We start from the raw sequence: 19,614 nt of genomic DNA, 5'->3' as shown, positions 1-19,614 counted from the left end.
CTGCTTCTTCTCAGCACTGGCCCATTAATAATTGCCACATTAGATGCGTTCTGCAGTCTTGAACGCAAAGTGAACGTAGTCCGTATAAAAATCTCATTTATTTATGCTTTTAAAAAGCACCTTTACACGTCCCAATATTAACTCTACCACTGCTTCGGGACAATAAATGGGCCAGTGCTGAGAAGAAGCACGTATTAACAAAATCGTCGGTCTGCGGTGTTTGCGTTCTTTGTTTTTGCACGCACGGTCAGATCGCATCAATACGAATTGTACAGATATCGAAAAAGTTGTTCATGCATGATACGGGCTGCGTTAATTTTTAGCTGACCGCTGACCACATCCAGTGTGACAAATCCTTAATTAGTAAAACCGATAAATTGGATAATATGCGCGTGACCATACCGCCTAAGTTCTAACCTACTTCATTATCCGTTATCTTTCGGATCTGGCGTTGCGGCGACCGCCTTGCGCCCGACTTGCCAGGAATGCGGCGCAGGAGCCGGCCGTATTTTACCGCGGGAGCTGTTCAATGTTACCATACCATTTATATTGAAAAAATAAGGAAACAGTTTGATTTACCATGATGAATGTTTTTGCGAAATGGTTGAGATCTTTGCTATTTAAAGGTCGACGCACATTTATCAACCCGGAAAGAGATCGTAACCGTATCAACTCGAGGTGGTCAGTATTCTTTGTATTAAACTCTATACTGCAACCTGCTGCAACGCACACTTATTATCCGCACCGTAACGTAAACACCTCGCGATTGACAGCGCGCGAAATGCGGTGTTGATCCCTTTCCCGAATTGATAAGTCTGCCATGACCTTAAAGGTCACGTCTCAAAACATAATCGCGCTACACACAAGTTCAATTTCAATTAGATTAACTGGGAAAACGTGGCGACTATTATATTTCTCAGTAACTAATTGTATATGAAAAAATTGTCAAGGAGCATCAAGGAATTTATACACAATTGATATCAAACGTAGTATTTCCCACGAGTTACATGATTTGATGACGCATTAGAAAAAAGTGATACAAATACGATTGCCACGGCTTCGCGTCGATGCAATAGCTAATTTGACTGACATAATTGAAGTATGTAGTACTTATGTAACGAAGTAATTAGCCCCCATACTAATAAAAAGTTACACAGTTGTTGAACTCTGTTTTAAAATGACATTTCCATACTAAACGTCACTTTAAAACACTGTTCAACGAGCGTGTAAGTTTTATTAGTATAACCTTATCATACCTTCACACGAAGGAAAATATGCCCTAAACATGTTTTCTGAGGATATAACTCAGTATTACCATTGAATATGTATGTTAACGTGATATTAAAAGTTTCCATTTTGTCTACAGAAAACCTGGCGCCTTCTGAACTGAAGAAGCTCAGAAACAAACAGCGGAAAGCGAAACGTAAAGCTGAGCAGGAAAGCGCGTTGGCTGCACAGGTTCAGGTATGTCGTGTCAATAATTACAGGTCTAGCGTTTACTGAGGAGATTTGGTAGATGCATTTTACAATATTTTTATTTTCTTGTATAAAAAATACCGATTGAGTTTTTTCACCGTAGAAAAAAATCCTGGAATATTAATTTTCTTGTATAAAAATTTCCGAACGCCATTTTTCTCTGTATATCTTTTCAACGCACGCAAAATTTCGTAGTCGTTCATTTTACTAGGGGCAAAACTTCTTATTCGTTTGTTGTGACCTTGTTTGCAATTTTGTATGAATTTTTTTTTTTTCATGTTTATTTTTGTCGATACGAAATTTTACCTATCAGTGAGGTTGGTTTTAGAATCGCGCTGATGTTCGCTGACCGTCAAGCTGATACAAAATTACAAGCAGGGTCATGAATATTCGAGGAATTTTTTATACAAGAATATAAAAATATTGGAAAACGCATCTAACAAATCCCTGAGGAATGGGGGCGGCACGGGTGTAGCCCATAATTGAGTCAGTCTGAGGTATAGAAGTATAGGAGCGTCATGGGAGAGGAGATATGAAGTGACAGAGCATACAACTCTGGAGCACATTTATGAAGTCTCGCTAACATTGGTTCAGTTAGTGTCGGCGTAACGTCGATGGGCCACAGACCACAGCCACCGGTGCACATGTGTATCCGGTGGCGGCCACTGCGACTCGCCACTATACAAAAAGTGTGTTTAGTCGCCATCGCTAGCCACCGGTGGCTGTGGTCGGTGGCCCATTTGCGTCGAGCCTTATGCGTACCTGTAATCTGTAGAACATATTATCTCCGAATTGCCATAGCCTTTGAAATACATTTTTTTCCTCATAAGTCCAAGTTTCTCAAGTCAAATCATCCATCTGATTCTGGTCTGATCCTCTTGCAACGGAGACTAAACGACTTTAATTAAATTTCCAGATACCGTTATTCTTTTTGGTTGATTGGTAAATACAGTGTTGTCTTATAACTAAGTTAAACACCAGAAAAAAGAAATGCCACGTATACTTGAAATTGAGGTTTAAAGCACCATATTAATGTATGTGACTTTATTGGTGTACCTAATAAATAAAAATAAATAAAAAATGAATTAAAAACGTTGCAGGTGAAGCGGGAGCAGCACCACAAAGCGAGACAGCAACAGGAGCAGGGCGACCCCGAGGCGCCGCAGCTGGATGAGCTCATACCGGACAAACTAGCCAGGGTATGTATGACCACTATTACCTCTCGTTCCTACCGCTAAAACTCCTGTGCAGCCAGGATCTACAGCTTGACCGCCAATAAAAACCCAACTAGTGAATCCAGCTTATACCGGACCAACTAGCCAGGGTATCTATGACCGCGCTATGGGACTATTCCCACCTCTCGTTCCCACTGCTGAAACTCCTGTGTAGCCAGGATCTACAGCTTGACCGCCAATAAAAACCCAACCAGTGAATCCAGCTTATACCGGACAAAAGCTAGGGTACCTATCTATGACCGCGCTACGGGACTATTCCCACCGCTAAAACTCCTGTGTAGCCAGGATCTACAGCTTGACCGCCAATAAAAATCCAACCAGTGAATCCAGCTTATACAGGACAAACTAGCCAGGGCATGTATGACCGCGCTACGGGACTATTACCTCTCGTTCCCACCGCTGCAACTCCTGTGTAGCCAGGATCTACAGCTTTACTGCCAATAAAAAATGATGAAATGATTGAAAATTTTAATTCGATTCGTTTTTGTCGATATTCCTTCTGCAGGATTTGTGTAACTCAACTAAAGCTAACAGTAACGATCAAATACAGTCGTGGTCAACTAATTAGGGACAGATAGAATACTAAGCAATACTAACTGTTCAACTGTTCATATCCTATTATTGTGAGCTTCATTCGATATTACTGACTGTTACTTTGTAAACATATTGACTATCAAGTACTCTATTTAACAGAATACAATAACAACAAAAAAACTTACTAACTTAATAAAAAATCTTAATCAAATCACATGAATCGGTAATTATGGTACGTACGGTCTGGCCACCTAATTAGGGACGCTTAAGTTTTTCCTTCTAAATTAAAAAAAAAGTTATAACTTTTATTCTGTTCATTTGTAATTTCGGCGTCAATTTGAAAAGCGATATTCTTAACTTTAACTATTAAAGGTAATGGGCTGAAAGAAAAGCAACAATGCGCTAAGTTGTAATCAATCTTTATCAGTGTGGATGGCCATACCGGTAAATTGCAGATCATCTGAAATGTTCCAAAAACATGAATCTACGATGCAGTGGCTTATTTCAAAATCATGAAACCACAGAAAGTATGCCTAGAAGGAAGAGGCCAATAAAAACAACCCCACAAGATGATCGCAGCATGGTCACTCTCGCAAAGAGAGACCCCTTTAAGGGTTTCGTTCTAATCAAGAGCGAGATTTTTGGACCAGAACCGACTGCTGGAGTATCTGCGAGGACCGTCAGAAGGCGACTGGTGGAGGCAAAGCTTGTAGGAAGAGTTCCTCGAAAAGTTCCACTACTGAAGATAGAACACAAAGAAGCAAGATTGGCGTTTGCAAGAAAGTATGGACATTAGGCTTTTGCTCAATGGATAAATGTGCTGTTTTCTGATGAGATCAAGATAAATCTTATTCCATCCGATGACAGACAATACGTGCGACGACCTATAAAGTCCGAAATGATACCAAAGTAAACGAAGAAGCAGGTGAAACATACAGGCGGCAATATAAAAATCTGGGGCTGTTTTTCTGGACATAGAGTGTAACCTATAAAAAGAACTGAAGTTAAACCTGAGCAATTCCAATACCAATAAATATTGGAGAAAACGATGCTATCGTTTGCTGCAGAAGTCTTACCAGTCTCATGAACATTTCAACACGATAGCGACCCAAAACATACCGCGTACTCTGTTTAATCGTTCCTAGCGCAACAGTCAGTGATGGTACTAGATTGGCCCGAAAACAACTCAGACTTAAGCCCTATAGAGCTTATGGTATGAAACGAAGGAAAAAGTTGCAGCTCAACGTACTGGCACTAAAAATCAGCTTTTCGTGGCATTTAATGGTGTTTGGAATAATATTTCTTTAGAAACCTGTAATGATTTGATTGCATCCATGCCGCGCCGATGTCAAATGGTTATAACCAACAAAACCAACCATATTGGTTATAAAAATACGTTTGATGATATTGTTTTGTATTCTATATTTATTAATGAAAACTTTTTATGTAATAAACACTTAAATAATTTCCAATTTATTTACATTTACAGTGAAAGTGTTACGTGTCCCTAATTAGTTGTCCATCCCTAGATCAATAAATGTGTAGGTGGCAATGATTTATTTATTTTTAAAATATTGATCGCAACTAGCTAGTTTCTTTTCTGGCCTTTAAATATTTAGAATACTAGCCAAATTACTTGTTATTAATAGGCACAAGCTACAAAGCCTCGTGAAGATTTTTTTTCGGACTGGAGAGACGGTCTTGTGTTTTAGTCATATAACGTCCCTAATTAGTTGACCACGACTGTATGTACCGCATGATACTGAAATAAAGGTCTTATTTCTTTGATTCTACTCACATTGTCTCGGCGTTGCTAACTAATTGTTAGTAAATCAAATAGTGCTTGATTATGATTGAAATATTAAATCGTTACCGCTGTCATTATACTCGACGTCTTATGATTAACCAAATCAATTATTCGGATCCTTTTAATTACAGTTTGAAAGGATAAACATTGGCGCACTGACCTGCATTTAAAATGACAGGAATGACGTGTGACATAGGTCTACAAAACCAACATTATAATTAAAATCTGAGTGTATTATTAAAATGAATTTTTAAATCTTCGTTACTCAGTCAGATTGAGTAATCTGTGTGTTTGTCATATTATAATAATTTATAAGGGCAGTAGTTATTGACACAAGTTGATGTTAAATCCGTATTCCCTACTAATATTATGAATGCGAAAGTAACTGTCAGTTATGCTTTCATGCCTAAACCACTGACCCGATTTTGATGAAAATCCGGGAAAACTATGTAGTTTTTAACCCGGTTTTATAAACTAATTTCACGCAGGCGAAGTCGCTGAATAGAGCCGTTGAATAGAGCTCTGTGATTGGTTCGTGTGTCACCCTGTGCGTCCACACGCACTGTGAGACCTCATAGTAATGTTTGTGAATACGGGCGTAAAACTGACAATGTGACAAAGTCAGTTAAAAGTTATCCGACGATTAAAAAATCAGCCCTGAGTTGTATATTTTTTGATTATTCATTGCATTCAATTGTTCCAGGCGGAAGACCCATTAGAACAAGCACTCAAGTTCCTACAACCGCTGCGGACGCTGGCCGCGGATAGAATAGACACACATTTAATGGCCTTCGAAATATATTATAGAAAAGGTAAATATTACTAATAATAATAACAAGGGTTGGACGATACTCGAGCGTGACGTCATCATCATCAGTTTTGAGACCTACACATCGTCGGGTGATTGTCGCCTCATTCGCCTAATGTGTAAATATTGTAATTTTCTTGTAGATATTAAATATCTTTCCATGTTGATCGATTGGTAGCGGCCTGCGTCCAGCGCTTCCCTGCTACCTTTACGATGTCGTCGGTCCACCTTGTAGGTGGACGTCCCACGCTGCGTTTTCCGGTACGCGGCCTCCATTCCAGAACCTTTCTGCCCCATCGGCCGTCAGTTCTGCGTACTATGTGCCCTGCCCATTGCCACTTCAGCTTGCTAATACGTCGGGCTATGTCAGCGACTTTGGTTCGTTTACGGATCTCCTCATTTCTGATTCGATCTCGCAAAGAAACACCAAGCATATAAGACATACCAATCGATCAACATGGAAAGCATTGGGGGAGGCCTATGTTCAGCAGTGGACGTCCTGTGGCTGAAATGATGATGATGATGATGATGATTAAATATCTACACACGAGCCACATTTGATCACATCTAAAGGAAACGCTGCGGAATTATAACACACGACTTACGTTCCACTTTTATAAACATTGTACATAATTTTAACGTAGATTTATTTAATAAATTAATTACAAATTCTTGACGTTCTCATGACATAACAACCTACTCCACCACGACCTACACTCTATGCAGAGCGTAAGAAGGTTGGCCTTCAAAACATAGCATTCGGTGACTTCGATGCAACTGACAGCGGGTGGAGACGATTCAGCGTGGGGCGGAGTGTCCATACTGTATGCAATACTCATTTTTGGAGATTAGGATTATAGATTGTAGTTTTGTAGGATCTTGAAAATAGGGGCCTTTTCAATAATAAGCCATTCTTCGGTGAACATTGGGGTTTACTTCGGTTTAAACAGTATTATAGGTACATTACAGAAAAATAAAGCCTTTCTTGTTGGCGGTAAAAAAATGGAAGCGACGCTTTCGTTGGCGGTCGTCGCATAGAAAAAAATCTCTCGGCTCCATAGACCTCTTTCTATGGAGCATGCTTGATTATCATAGGGGGCGCTAGCGTCGCCGGTGGTGGCGCTGATGTAGCAGCGCGAACACTCATTATTATACTATGGTTTGCAGAGAAGCCGCTGCTAATGCTGCAGAGCTTGAAGCGCGCGTGGCGGCTGGACTCGGCGCAGCACCACCTGCACGACTGCCTCGTGCGCTTCCGCTGCTGGCTCGACGCCGCGCCGCCGCTGCAGGCCGCCGTCGCCGCCGTCGTGCGCGCCGAGACCGACCAGGTGACAGAGAGAGAGAGAGACAGCACCACCTGCACGACTGCCTCGTGCGCTTCCGCTGCTGGCTCGAAGCCGCGCTGCCGCTGCAGGCCGAGAGAGAGAGAGAGAGAGAGAGAGAGAGAGAGAGAGAGAGAGAGAGAGAGAGAGAGAGAGAGAGAGAGAGAGACTGCCTCGTGCGCTTCCGCTGCTGACTCGACGCCGATTCCCGCCGATTCAGATTAGTGTTGCCGATCGATAGTCGACTATCGATGGCCTATTGATAGTATCGATACCTCAAAACGAGGCAATACTATTGAATATGTGCAATACTATCGATCGGATATCGGATAGTATTGTTGCTTTTTAATAAAAAGCTATCAATACTATCGATAGTATCGATTGTTCTAGACTATCGATAGTTCGGCAACACTAATTCAGATCGGTACACGTGTGGTATGCGGCGCCGCAATACGGCACCGTCTCGTTCAATCGAAGTGCGGTGCGGCGCCGGAACGCACCGTCTGGCATATCATTGATTTATGTATGCAGGATGTGCCATGGTAGGGGAGCGTATGAATGATACACGGGTTGTAGTTAGTCTCTGATATTAATCTGTTTATTAATGTGAACTGCGCGACTATTTATACGATATAGATCAAAGGTAAATGACGTCACAGCATCAGCACTATACGTGATAAATGTGCTGACACTGTGAACGTGATCAAGATAAGATATGAAGAGATTTAGTATTGTGCATACCGGCACACAGGACGCCATTTGTGTGGCTTCTCCCTAAGGGCTATCATTTTTTTTTACTGTAATTGACGTTCATGAGTGCCACCAGAGGTCAAAAATGAACAAAATATTTTTGATTTGATTTGGTTTGATAATGAAATGTGGTCCGTTCCAGATGTTCGCGGGCCGGAGCGCCGTGCAAATGGCGGAGGAGTACCTGGCGGGCCCGGGCAGCGCGTCGCAGGCCGGCGCGCTGTGGGCAGCGCGCGCGCTGCGCCGCCTGCAGCCCGCGCCGCTCGCGCTGCGGCACGCCACCGCGCTGCACTGGCCGCACGTGTCCATACAGGTACAGTACAGTACAGTACACCTGGCGGGCCCGGCAGCGCGTCGCAGGCCGGCGCGCTGTGGGCCGCGCGCGCGCTGCGCCGCCTGCAGCCCGCGCCGCTCGCGCTGCGGCACGCCACCGCGCTGCACTGGCCGCACGTGTCCATACAGGTACAGTACAGTACAGTACACCATACCCCAGTGCCTGAAGACGAAAGTCTACAACCAATGTGTGTTACCTGTGATGACTTATGGCTCGGAAACGTGGCCCCTCACTATAGGCCTTATACAGAAGCTCAAAGTTGCACAGCGTGCTATGGAGAGGGCTATGCTCGGTGTTTCTTTACGAGATCGAATCAGAAATGAGGAGATCCGTAAACGAACTAAAGTCGCTGACATAGCCCGACGGATCAGCAAGCTGAAGTGGCAGTGGGCTGGGCACATAGTACGCAGAACTGACGGCCGATGGGGCAGCAAGGTTCTGGAATGGAGGCCACGTACCGGAAAACGCAGCGTGGGACGTCCACCCACAAGGTGGACCGATGACCTGATAAAGGTAGCGGGAAGGCGCTGGATGCAGGCCGCTACCAACCGTGCGATGTGGAAGTCATTGGGGGAGGCCTATGTTCAGCAGTGGACGTCCTGTGGCTGAAATGATGATGATGATGATGACAGTACATTACAGCACACCTGGCGGGCCCGGGCAGCGCGTCGCAGGCCGGCGCGCTGCGGGCCGCGCAACCTCGCGGTTATTGTGGCCGAATCTCGAGAGATGCGCGCGGAATGAGGGCTATCGTTTTAATACTTAACAGTTGGCACCCCTGGCGATTGACAGGACCTTACTCTACAGTGGCGCCATCTTGACGAGTGCAAATGCGATAGTCCTCCTACCACTTTCGCGCTCACCAGTTGGTGCCACTGTCTTCGCTACTAGCAAGTGACAGGACCTTACTCTACAGTGGCGCTAACTGGTGAGCGCTAAAACGATAGCCCTCATTGCGGGCTGCCTAGGGCAGATTGCACTAGGCGGCACGCGCCGGTGGGTGTTTACGTACGTCAGTGATCGGGACAGTGCCGATGCGACTGGGCTGACTGCTGAAAGAAGCTACTGACTGGGTCGCCATCTAGATCTAGCGCACCACACGCGTATCTTTTTAACATTCCATAGCGAATGTTTTTTTTCTTGGCTTTCGCGGTTTCCGTTAACTCCAGTCACAACGGTGAATGTTTTTTTTATAATGGATGAAGAATACGCATGGGCACCATAATGAAAAAGGGGTACTATAAAGTAGATAAAAAATAAAAATGTTTGGAATGTTTAACTGCCTAGCTCGCATCAATGCATGTATGTATTAAAGACTGTGAACCCTTGAAAAGGACGTTGACAATAGTGACTAAGTTTCTTGCGCTGCTTCTCAGCACTGGCCCATTTATTGTCCCGAAGCAGTGGTAGGGTTAATACTGGGACGTGTAAAAGTGCTTTTTAAAAGCCACTAGCTGACCCGGCGAACTTTGTTCCCCCTTAATGGCAATAAATAAGCAGACTTTTTTTTTATTTCGAACGGGATAAAAAGTATCCTATATCCTTTTATTTCGAACGGGATAAAAAGTATCCTATATCCTTCTCCTGGCTCTAAACTACCTCCCTGACAATTTTCAGCTAAATCGTTTCAGCCGTTCTTGAGTTATACAAGTGGTGTAACTAACACGACTTTCTTTTATATATATAAGATATAGATTTGCAAAAATAAATAAGTTTTGTGAATTTTTTTATGATTCCAGGGTTGCGTGGAGGTGCTAGAGAGCCTCCGGGAGGGAGATTTCGGGCCGTGCGAGAAAGAAATCGAGGAATACATTGCAGCGTGTCGCGCCAAGTTCCCGTATGCGATCGCCTTCAAGCCGCCGGCGCCCGACGCGCCCGCCGACGCGACCGAAGCGTTGCAGCCGAAGGAACTCGCTAACTGAGCTCCATGCTAGCACGTCTCGGATATATTTGGCAAGGCCCAACACCGCCCTTCTGAAATTACGCTCGAGAAATTATAGTTCCAAAATAGTCAACTGTCCTATCGATGACATTGACAGTGGGGCGCCACCGTCAATACCGGATCGCTGGTTCCGATTTTTGCCATGTTGGAAACCATATAGTTGAACGATGGTAGCGCCCCCCTGTCATTGAGTTTGGTGGGACAGTTCAGCTTGGGTCATCTATATCACGAATCTTAGGGCTTTCGCACACGGCGACATTTTCTAGCGATGCAGTAGCGCGTTGGCATCGCTTCTTTAGAGCGCTTTACATTTAAGGTAGCCTTTCGAACTAAGCGTCACGGACGCAGCGTCTTTAGCTTTGGTCTTGTGCCACCAATGCCGCGTCACTAACTCGCTTCGAAAGGCTACCTTTAAGACCAAAGTTAGCTTAGTTCGAAAGGCTACATTTAGGCGACTTTAGCAGCGCGACAAACGCGCAACAGACGCGCTGCCAATAATTTCTTACTATATGACAGCGGATGCCTGCCTTCACATTATAAAAACGCCGCTGTTGCGCTTCTCACGCCGTAACGTGAAAGCAGCCTTAGTGCGTTGCAAATGCGACTAACGCGCCGCGTTAGTAGCGATGCTGTCGCTCATTTACGAAAACGCGCGACAAAAAATACCTGCTAAAAGTCGCCGTGGGCGAGGGCCCTTAGCAAACGGTCGCTCAGTGTACGATTGCAACGCGACTGCGAAAAAATTATGAAAACTAGCGTCACCTGTTAGTCGGTTGGCATAGCGGTCGCGTTGCTTTGCTATTGCATAACTAGCGACCGCTTGCTGAGATCATACGCGTGCCGATTAAATGTTGCAAGTTTCAATTTCAAAATAAGCTCGCATTGTGAAAATAAAATTCAATTTAGTCTTCAAAATTCGGCCGATGATCAAGTTTTAATTTCAAAATAAGCTCGCATTGTAAAAATAAAATTCAATTTAGTCTTCAAAATTCGGCAGATGATTGGTTGAATTTAAATTTAAATAATTAGGCAGAGCTAATACGGCAGAGCTAGTCTTTTTAGTTGTTGGATTTAAATACTAGGGAATAGAGTTCAAAATTTTGTGGTAACCATATTACCTCTGCTTTATTAACGGTTAAACACAGCCTTGAAGATATTGCAGTGTCATAAGGGCTAACGATTAGAGGCACGAATTTATTCTCCAAACTTGAGCGACGTTTCAGAAGATAAGGCTAGACTGAGATGATAAACATGCCCCAAAATAGGCTTAGGTAAAAAACGGGCAAGGAATAGTAGAGCAACTTCATATTAACGCCACAATTTTGCGCACAGTAATATACGTGTATTCAATGAATAAAACAGCTTCACGAATTTTCAATTAATTTCGTTAGTCACTGTGGTAGCAGTCTCATTAATATTATACACATGTCAACGTGAAATTGTGAACTCCGTCAGTTTATAACGTGACGCGTGAGATTGTAAACAGTGAGTTAGGTTAGGTTAGAATGTAATCTAACTGCGTCAAATTCTAATCTGACGGAATTAAAAATTTTGTTGGGCTTAGGCGCTAATATGATGAAGTTTTACTATCATGTACACACCGCCAACTGTTAACTATCCATTTCCGTTTTTGCTCTCGCTCTCATCAAATGGTGATTCTTTGCGATAGAACGAGACGTCATGACAGGCAATGGATAGTTAACACTGTTGCCGATGGTACAATGACATCGGTAAATCGTCTTGTACGAATTTTACTCGGGGTTTCGGTTTATTACCAACATTATGGGGTAAAAATGGGGTAATAGAGTATAACGATATTCAAAGCTGCAATGAAATGACATTGTGTGCTCGTTTCTCGTCGGTTGTGGGTCTTTGCCAAATATGAATAAGAGACTGATATTTGTAACGCACGCGGGAGGCTGTAAGTGTCAAACAGCTTTATTGTACTACGTTTAAGCGCCACGGACAACCCTCGCATGACACGTCAACTGACACCTGTCACCTGTCCTACGACGCAGTCACAAATACTAAGAAATTGTTATTTAGTATTTTTTTTATGATTTCGACTTTCTACGCCAACCCAAACACGTTTGATGCCTTCGTTTCAGTATGTACGAATGCCCATTTAGCTTAAAAAAACCTTTGACTTTCGGGAAATATAGTATATACCTACCTAGATAATACTAAAAAAAAAATAACTGATGCGAGAATTTCGATTATTGCTGATGTAAATGCAATACAAGTTCTCAATTTATTGCTTTCAGTAATAGTTAACCGTAGCATCAGCATATCGGATTACTAATTTAACTTAAAATATCTCCTATTACAACTACATAATATTGACATTCGTACAAAGGAAAAATTTTTAAGTGCAGCAAAAACACCTTTCATATTATACATATCGAGCTAACTAGACCAAACGCCGAAGTTTTCTAACGATAATAAAATCAAGTTGAAATTGGTGATGTGGAAATCTCATTTTATATTAATACAATGTATTAATATGTTATATGGATAACTTAGACCCAAATAATGGTGTGAACAATTGTAATGCACGCGTGGTATGTTTGTGGTTGCGTGGGCGTGGCATCTCAAATGCTTGTACAATAAAACCTTGAAATAAATTAGTGTAAATTTTTCAATAATTAATATAAGCATTTGGTCTAATTCGGTATAGTCTACAAGTTTTGGATTTCTCTGCGACGCACTATGTGCGGACTCAAGTGTTCATCGGTGAATTCATGTAACAATATTTTAACTAAGGTTTGTATTTGTAATATTCAATAATGACTGGTTTTTTAAATGTATGAAAAATAAAGTGTGGCAAATATTCAAACCTCACGCAATACTTACTGAATTGAGGTACGCTTTGTAAATAATTCTTATATTTAAGTTTGTACTGTACAATATCGTTAGAATTCTGGGGTCTGTTGACTTGAAATTAATTGACTGCAGGGGAGCTAGTGTATTATTTGTGGAGTTCTGATGTTACACACTCGTACTCGTAATGGACTTGTTTTGTTGATTTGGTTTTTTTTTGTAGATATGTGAAAAGGTCGGACAATAAATATTATACATAATTGAATACTCCGAATCGAAGTGGTTCGTCCACAACGCGTGTGGACCGCGTCACGTGACTATCGAGGCTTACTTCCACTGACTGACACGCGTTGATTTATTTATTTCATATCTTCATGCTGCTCAGACGTATTTTGAAGTAAGCATGACGTATTAGAATTAAATTACCCAATTTTATATCACTTATAAGTGGGCGGGACCCATTTGAATAGCGATGCTGTAGTAATATGTTACTATTACGTTAAGTATGTTCCTTAGTTTTTCTGTTCAGTGGAAATAGGCCTTTCCATGCTTTTTATTAGAATGTTTAACATTGTTTACTTGAGAGCCGCCATGTTGATTTGTTTTATTGTATTCAAGTCGTGTGTATGGAGTATTTTGTCCTTGTCATCTTGTAAATAAAGTAATAAAATTTTATTTTACAAATTTATTATTTCTCTTTTATTTCATGCACTTAAATAAACCCCACAGAGCTGTCGTAATACTGGCCATACGACGATGACGATGATGAAGACGCGCTAATACTCTTACGTAATTTTGAATAACTTTATATTATATATAGTCTGGTCTATGAGCACGTAGAATTTTGTCCAATGACCCCAAGCTACCCATCCCCCTTATCGCTCGCGAGTAATTATATTGCTGTCGCGACTGTGAGACGGTGCGAGCGCGACAGCAACATAATTACGCGCGAGCGATAAGGATGGGTAGCTTGGGTCATTGGACAAGATTCTACGTGCTCACAGACCGGGCTTTAGTTGTTGTTATACCTTTTTTATACATAACAGTCTTGGTTGCATTTTATTTGATTCAGTTAAAAACTCTTATCATATAGGTAAATCAAGTTCAGTCTTATCTTCTGCATTATTGTGCATCACGATAAAAACTTGCAAATACATAATATCAAAACTACGCGCTTCTTTTTTAAATACATACATATTAATTAATCACGTCTTATATTTTATGTATAGCCAGTATAGTCTGTGGAGCACTTAAAAATACCCGAAACCATAAAAACATTGGTAACAATTTGTTAGGTACATAAGTATTTAAATATTATGTAAAAGTAAGATTATGCTTAAGTTCAGGATTACTTAGGTTACCTAGTTTAAAAAAATATTTCCAATGATATAAAAATATATCACTCACATTAACAAAATATTATGCTTATCATTTAAATTGTTAATTTCAAAGAGGCTGGCAAAAGCTGTGATTAAAACTATAAAAGTACGAACAAAAGCATACGATGCGTTGCGGCGCCGCACCGCAACTTGGAAGACTAAAATATACAAATTGTAATTAGAAATTATTTGACTCTTAGTGTCTGTTGTATCCCTAGGGATATTTTGAGTTAATTTTTTTAAAATTAATTAAAGCCAGCTTGTTCGAAAAAAACAATACAATAATACCTTGTTTCAATCTTAACTACTATACCTCTGTACATTAATATGCCACAAAATATGACTAAAAATGACGCTCTAAAAGATTTGTAGGTATAATAAGTACTCTACTTATTTAACACCTTTTTATATTCATATGACTCGCATAATATCACAAATACCATGATTGGCAAATTCTATACATAGATATACAATACAATAATTCTAAGTTCTATAGTCTTTGATGATGAGTATACAAAATATAGACTTATAATTAACTTTATTGTAAAGTGTCATAATTCATAATAGTAGGTAGGTGTAAATATTGTAGTCTCGCTGCGCATAATGAGTGAGGTCTAGATTCTAGTAATCATGATTAGCAAAAAAAAAAATGATTTAGATAGAAAGATTTAGAAACTACCTAAATGCTCAAAGCTTCCAAAGTTAAGTTATATCACGCCAGTGCAGACAATCACCTAATTTTATGCATTGACTAATTGTGATTGTTACTTGCAAGGACTCATTTTTTCCCAATCTATGTTTGAGAAGTCTATTACTATTTTGTCGCGTTTCGGTTTGTACTGCCTGTAAAAGAAAATGAATTTAACATATGACATTAAAATTTTAAGTTTGTCAATGTGTCATGACTATAAAAATAGTAATTAATTGAATCCAGAAATGAACATACCAATATTTGACTCCCGTTGCATCAAACATTCTCTTTGACGCCTGATAAATAGGTTTTTTGGCTTTCTCGTCTGACAGATATACCACTTCTGTAATGCCACTCTGAATAATTATTTTGGCACATTCATTGCAAGGGAAGAGGCCAACGTAGATGGTGCAGTTTCTGACATCAGCAGAGTTTTTATTAAGTATTGCATTCATTTCAGCATGGCATACTGAAAAATAAATGTTTTATTATTATTAAACACACATTTGTATGAATAATAAGACAAAAGATGATATTAATATTTTTTTCGATAGGTAGCTTTATGCAGTTTGGAGATAAGGATATTATTAGGTTTCAGATAATAAACTTACCATACAGGTGCTTATTTTCTAGTGGTGATGATGTGTTTTTACCCCAGGGAAATTCATCGTCGCTACAGCCTATTGGCATGCCATTGTATCTGCGCAATCAAATAAGGTCAAAGTTAAAAATTGGCCTGTTAACAAGAATTTAATAAATAAGCCATTAAATATTAAAGCTAGATTACTACTCAGATTTATAATGCAGACCATATCTTAGGTAAATTTTAACGAGGAGGAAGTACCACGGTGTTTTATTAACCCTTAACCACTGACGTGTCATTTTGTTACACTAACACTGACGTACGTACGGCATACGTACGTAACTTTAAAGTCGTCTTGATGCATCAATAGAGTGTATCTTTGGTGAAATTTGAGTTAAATTATTTACACATGTTTATATTAAATAAAGATAGTATAAAAAACATAATAATATTAATAGAATAGTATGATATTGGTGAAATCTTTCAGAGGTAATAAAAGTTACAGAGGCATTTTTTAAAAATCAACACAAAAATATCCGATAACAGTACGAACTTTTATTTTGGCCATATTTATGATTAAAACAGTTTTAATCAGGAAAAAATCACAATAGCAATAATTCACAAAATAAGCCACTTTTTAATACAGTTCATTTAGGAAGGTTATTTTCTATAGTATTTCTTTGATTGATGATCTGGTCGCCAGTGTGCCGTGCTTCAAACTAGTTAGGAAATATGAAAATATGTTATACAATCTTCAGAAGAAGTCAATCCAAAGCCACGAACTGAAGTCCCTTCACCATCATGATGATTGTCCTCGAAAGACGCAATCGATATAAAAAAAAAATCATCCACTGGATATTTTGCTAATTTCTTCGTCATTTGCAATATTTTTGGCTTAAATGAGGTTTTTTACATATAGACGACAAAGAAAATAAATTAGACTGCTAACGATTAATTTTATCTATGGACCACCATACTTATACGATTTTAAAAAAGTTACACTAACACTGACGTTACGTACCACATACGTCGGGTGGTCAAGTTCTCCTACTTAGGAACTTGCTACCCATTTATTTTCTGCCTTCGCATACGCATCTCTGGCCACTAGGAAACTACCAAAAAGGACACGCAAAAATTCCCGCACAAAATGAAGTTTTGAACGAAAAACCGTTTGACCGACGTACCACGTACGTACGTCAGTGGTTAAGGGTTAAGTGTGTGTGTGTGTGTGTGTGTGTGTGTGTGTGTGTGTGTGTGAGTGTATATGTGAGTGAGTGAGTGTATGTGTGAATGTGTACATGTGTGTTTTATTTTTATTTATATTTTATTAGTTTAGTTTAAGATTGTCTCAATGTCGTCATAAGATTTTGGCTTCAGCCATTTCATTAAAAGTTTCTTGCACTCGAAATAATTTTTGTCATAAATATTAATCTCCTTATTAAGTAAGTTATAGAGATACACAGAACGCCTATCATATTGCTTTTTTGCAAAGAAGGTTTTAAATCTAGGAGCATGTGCAACAATATCTTTCCTCCTCCTATTGGTGAAGTCAGGGTTATAAGGCATGGATTTGTGCTTTCTCAAAACTGTATGAAGCACATACAACTTCCTAACTGAAAGAAGGCCACTAATTTGATAAAGAATTTGTGTTGGAAATCTAATCTTTTTAAAATACATAACCTTAATTAGGCTACGTTGGGCCCGTTCTACATCAATGAAGCGGGTTTTAGCTGCACCACCCCATATTGGTGCACAATATGTTAAGACAGACTGAACCAACGAAATATAGATCTCTGTGAAAAGATCTCTGTTTGAGCTCAGTAGATCAACAGCCGTTCCAGGCACCACATATCTCAAGGTCTTAAATATCCATGTCAGCTTCCTGACTCTTGAGATGACATGTTCTACCAGNTCCACATAAACACCTAAGTATTTCGTCTGCTCGACCCTTTGAATTTTCGGGCAGCTGCAGTTCAGCCTATCAGCATCAACAGCATTGCAGTTGTGAATTTTTATGCTTAGATCGTCAGAAGGCTGTTTATTGCTGTAGATGCTATAACAGATATAGTTGGTTTTTGCGGTGTTTAATGTCAATAGGTTATTACGTAACCACCTACTTATTAGTTCAAGTCCACTCTCAGCATTAGACTTAACAGCGTCCCAGGAATCAGCACTAAAAACCACGGCAGTGTCATCGGCGTATGAGAAGATATTGGCATGTTTTATGTTCATAGTGCAGAGATCGTTAATATAAACGAGAAAGAGTGTTGGCCCAAGTACACTCCCTTGTGGTATGCCGTACGACACAACAACATCTCCGCTAGTATAAGTGTCCAGTTTCACTCTCTGACGCCTATCAGATAGATAGTCCTTAAAGAGATCAAGTGATGTTCCCTTTAGGCCAACAGCTTCCAACTTACGTACAAGTATGGGAACAGAGACAGTGTCAAACGCTTTTTGTAAATCAAGGAATACAGTTATGCATTTCTTGTTGTTGTTTAGTTGCTCTACCACTAACGAACTCATTGCAGAAACTGCAATGAACCTAAGTTACTTAGGACTAGTTTTTAAGTACAACAAATAAAATTCAGGATTTTTCTTTTTCTTCTTTTTTTTTTAAACATTTGCACATGTATAACTTATTATTTGCAAGTTGTCAAAAGTTGTTTAAATATGATTCGTATTGTTTCAAAAATTATTGGTAATGATTTCAGAATATCTTTATTAGACGCGAATACCAGGCCGAATGTAATGATTTAATTTTTATGAGACGTGTATGCCAGTTATTGTCTCTGTTAATTTAAATATTAGGCCGTCAATCACTAAATTTGGATCGGTACAGTAAAGCAGTTCTGTGAGATTTTTAGATTTAAGGTCCTTTATGGCAGCCTCATAATTTATAATTGAAGTAGTTTTACTTGCAGTTTGGTGATTTTTAATTTTGCCTATAGTGAGAAAGGTCGTGTAATGATCAGTAATACTAGTCTGTAATACAGCTATAGTTGCACAGAAATTGGTTCTATCAATTTTTACCATAAAGTGGTCTAAGCAATTCTTTTCTCGTGTAGGTATTGTGTGACCAGCTAATATGCCGTAGACAGACAGCATATTCATGTAACTCATGCGGTTTTTTTGTTCATGTGGTGGTTCAATAGACTTAGATGCAATGTTAATATTGATGTCTCCCGCAATTATGATACATTTGCTAGAATTGATAGTCTCTAGATGAGCACCAAGAGAGTCTACAAAACCATCTGCATTAACATTAGAAGGCGATCGATAAATGCACAATATAGTCTGATTTAATATTTGAAGCTGGAGACAGGACGCCTGAGCTAGTTGTATCTCAGTGACTTTATGCTTCAGGTTATTATTTATATAAACAACAACACCGTCATTCTGGTTAAGTTGCGACTTCGTAAAATATGATTGATAGTTTAAAATTTGAGGTATAGGTTTGTTATTATCGATTCTACATTCTGTAAAAATTAGGTACACTATGAAAGGTCTGAGCTACCCACAGTTATCATTATGAAGACCTATGTAACATAGCTACCTAATTCAATGACATAATGTTCTTTCGTTCGATCATCCACTGCTGGACAAAGGCCTTCTCCAAAGATTTCCATAACGACCGGTCCTTCACTGCCCGCTTCCAGGTTCTTCTTGCGACCATGACCAGAACGTCGGTCCACCTAGACACAATGTTGCATAGACCTACCTAATTATGTATCGTTCGTTTCAGCCGAAAGACATCCACTGCTGGACAAAGGCCTGGCCCAAGAATTTCCACAAAGACCGGTCCTGCGCCGCTCGCATCCAATTATTGTTTAAAGTATGTGTTACTGCAAAAGCTACGGTAGTTCTTAAGAATGTATTTGAAATTCGTAAGAATACTACTGTACATATGTTCTTATTATTAGGAACTTCGAG

General features: G+C 40.0%; 2 protein-coding genes and 1 long non-coding RNA gene across 3 annotated transcripts; 2 read left to right on the top strand and 1 right to left on the bottom strand.

Annotated features, from left to right (window-relative positions):
* Positions 1 to 1,323: 1,323 nt before the first annotated feature.
* On the top strand, positions 1,324 to 8,215 carry LOC114359976 (N-alpha-acetyltransferase 15, NatA auxiliary subunit-like; the record flags this gene model as incomplete). Its single annotated transcript, XM_028314524.1, has 5 exons — positions 1,324 to 1,464; positions 2,577 to 2,675; positions 5,756 to 5,864; positions 7,028 to 7,188; positions 8,075 to 8,215. Coding segments are annotated over exons 1-5 (651 nt in total), but the record flags the coding sequence as incomplete, so codon positions are not given.
* Positions 8,216 to 8,321: 106 nt separating this feature from the next.
* On the top strand, positions 8,322 to 10,058 carry LOC114359984 (uncharacterized). Its single transcript, XR_003656472.1, has 2 exons — positions 8,322 to 8,394; positions 10,006 to 10,058. It is a non-coding gene; the product is annotated as an uncharacterized LOC114359984 (long non-coding RNA).
* A 4,974-nt stretch (positions 10,059 to 15,032) lies between these two features.
* LOC114359979 (deoxycytidylate deaminase) lies at positions 15,033 to 15,833 on the bottom strand. Its single transcript, XM_028314528.1, has 3 exons — positions 15,710 to 15,833; positions 15,354 to 15,567; positions 15,033 to 15,250 (listed from the first exon to the last, which is right to left on the bottom strand). The coding sequence occupies exons 1-3, from the start codon at positions 15,786 to 15,788 to the stop codon at positions 15,172 to 15,174; spliced, it is 372 nt and encodes a 123-aa protein (XP_028170329.1). The 5' UTR covers positions 15,789 to 15,833; the 3' UTR covers positions 15,033 to 15,171.
* Between the last annotated feature and the right edge of the window lie 3,781 nt (positions 15,834 to 19,614).

Source organism: Ostrinia furnacalis, unplaced genomic scaffold, assembly GCF_004193835.3.
Source record: "Ostrinia furnacalis isolate ACB-3 unplaced genomic scaffold, ASM419383v2 OfSCF4779, whole genome shotgun sequence".
Classification (NCBI taxonomy): Eukaryota; Metazoa; Arthropoda; class Insecta; order Lepidoptera; family Crambidae; genus Ostrinia; species Ostrinia furnacalis.
The sequence above is the reverse complement of the archived record's forward strand: the minus strand, read 5'-3'. Positions and strand labels throughout refer to the sequence as shown.

Coding starts and splice junctions, on each gene's coding strand:
- LOC114359979 (XM_028314528.1), bottom strand. CDS start 15,788: ATGCCAATAGGCTGTAGCGACGATGAATTTCCCTGGGGTAAAAACACA. Junction 15,568..15,709: donor AGAAAATAAGCACCTGTATG/GTAAGTTTATTA, acceptor TTTATTTTTCAG/TATGCCATGCTGAAATGAAT. Junction 15,251..15,353: donor GCAACGGGAGTCAAATATTG/GTATGTTCATTT, acceptor TTTCTTTTACAG/GCAGTACAAACCGAAACGCG.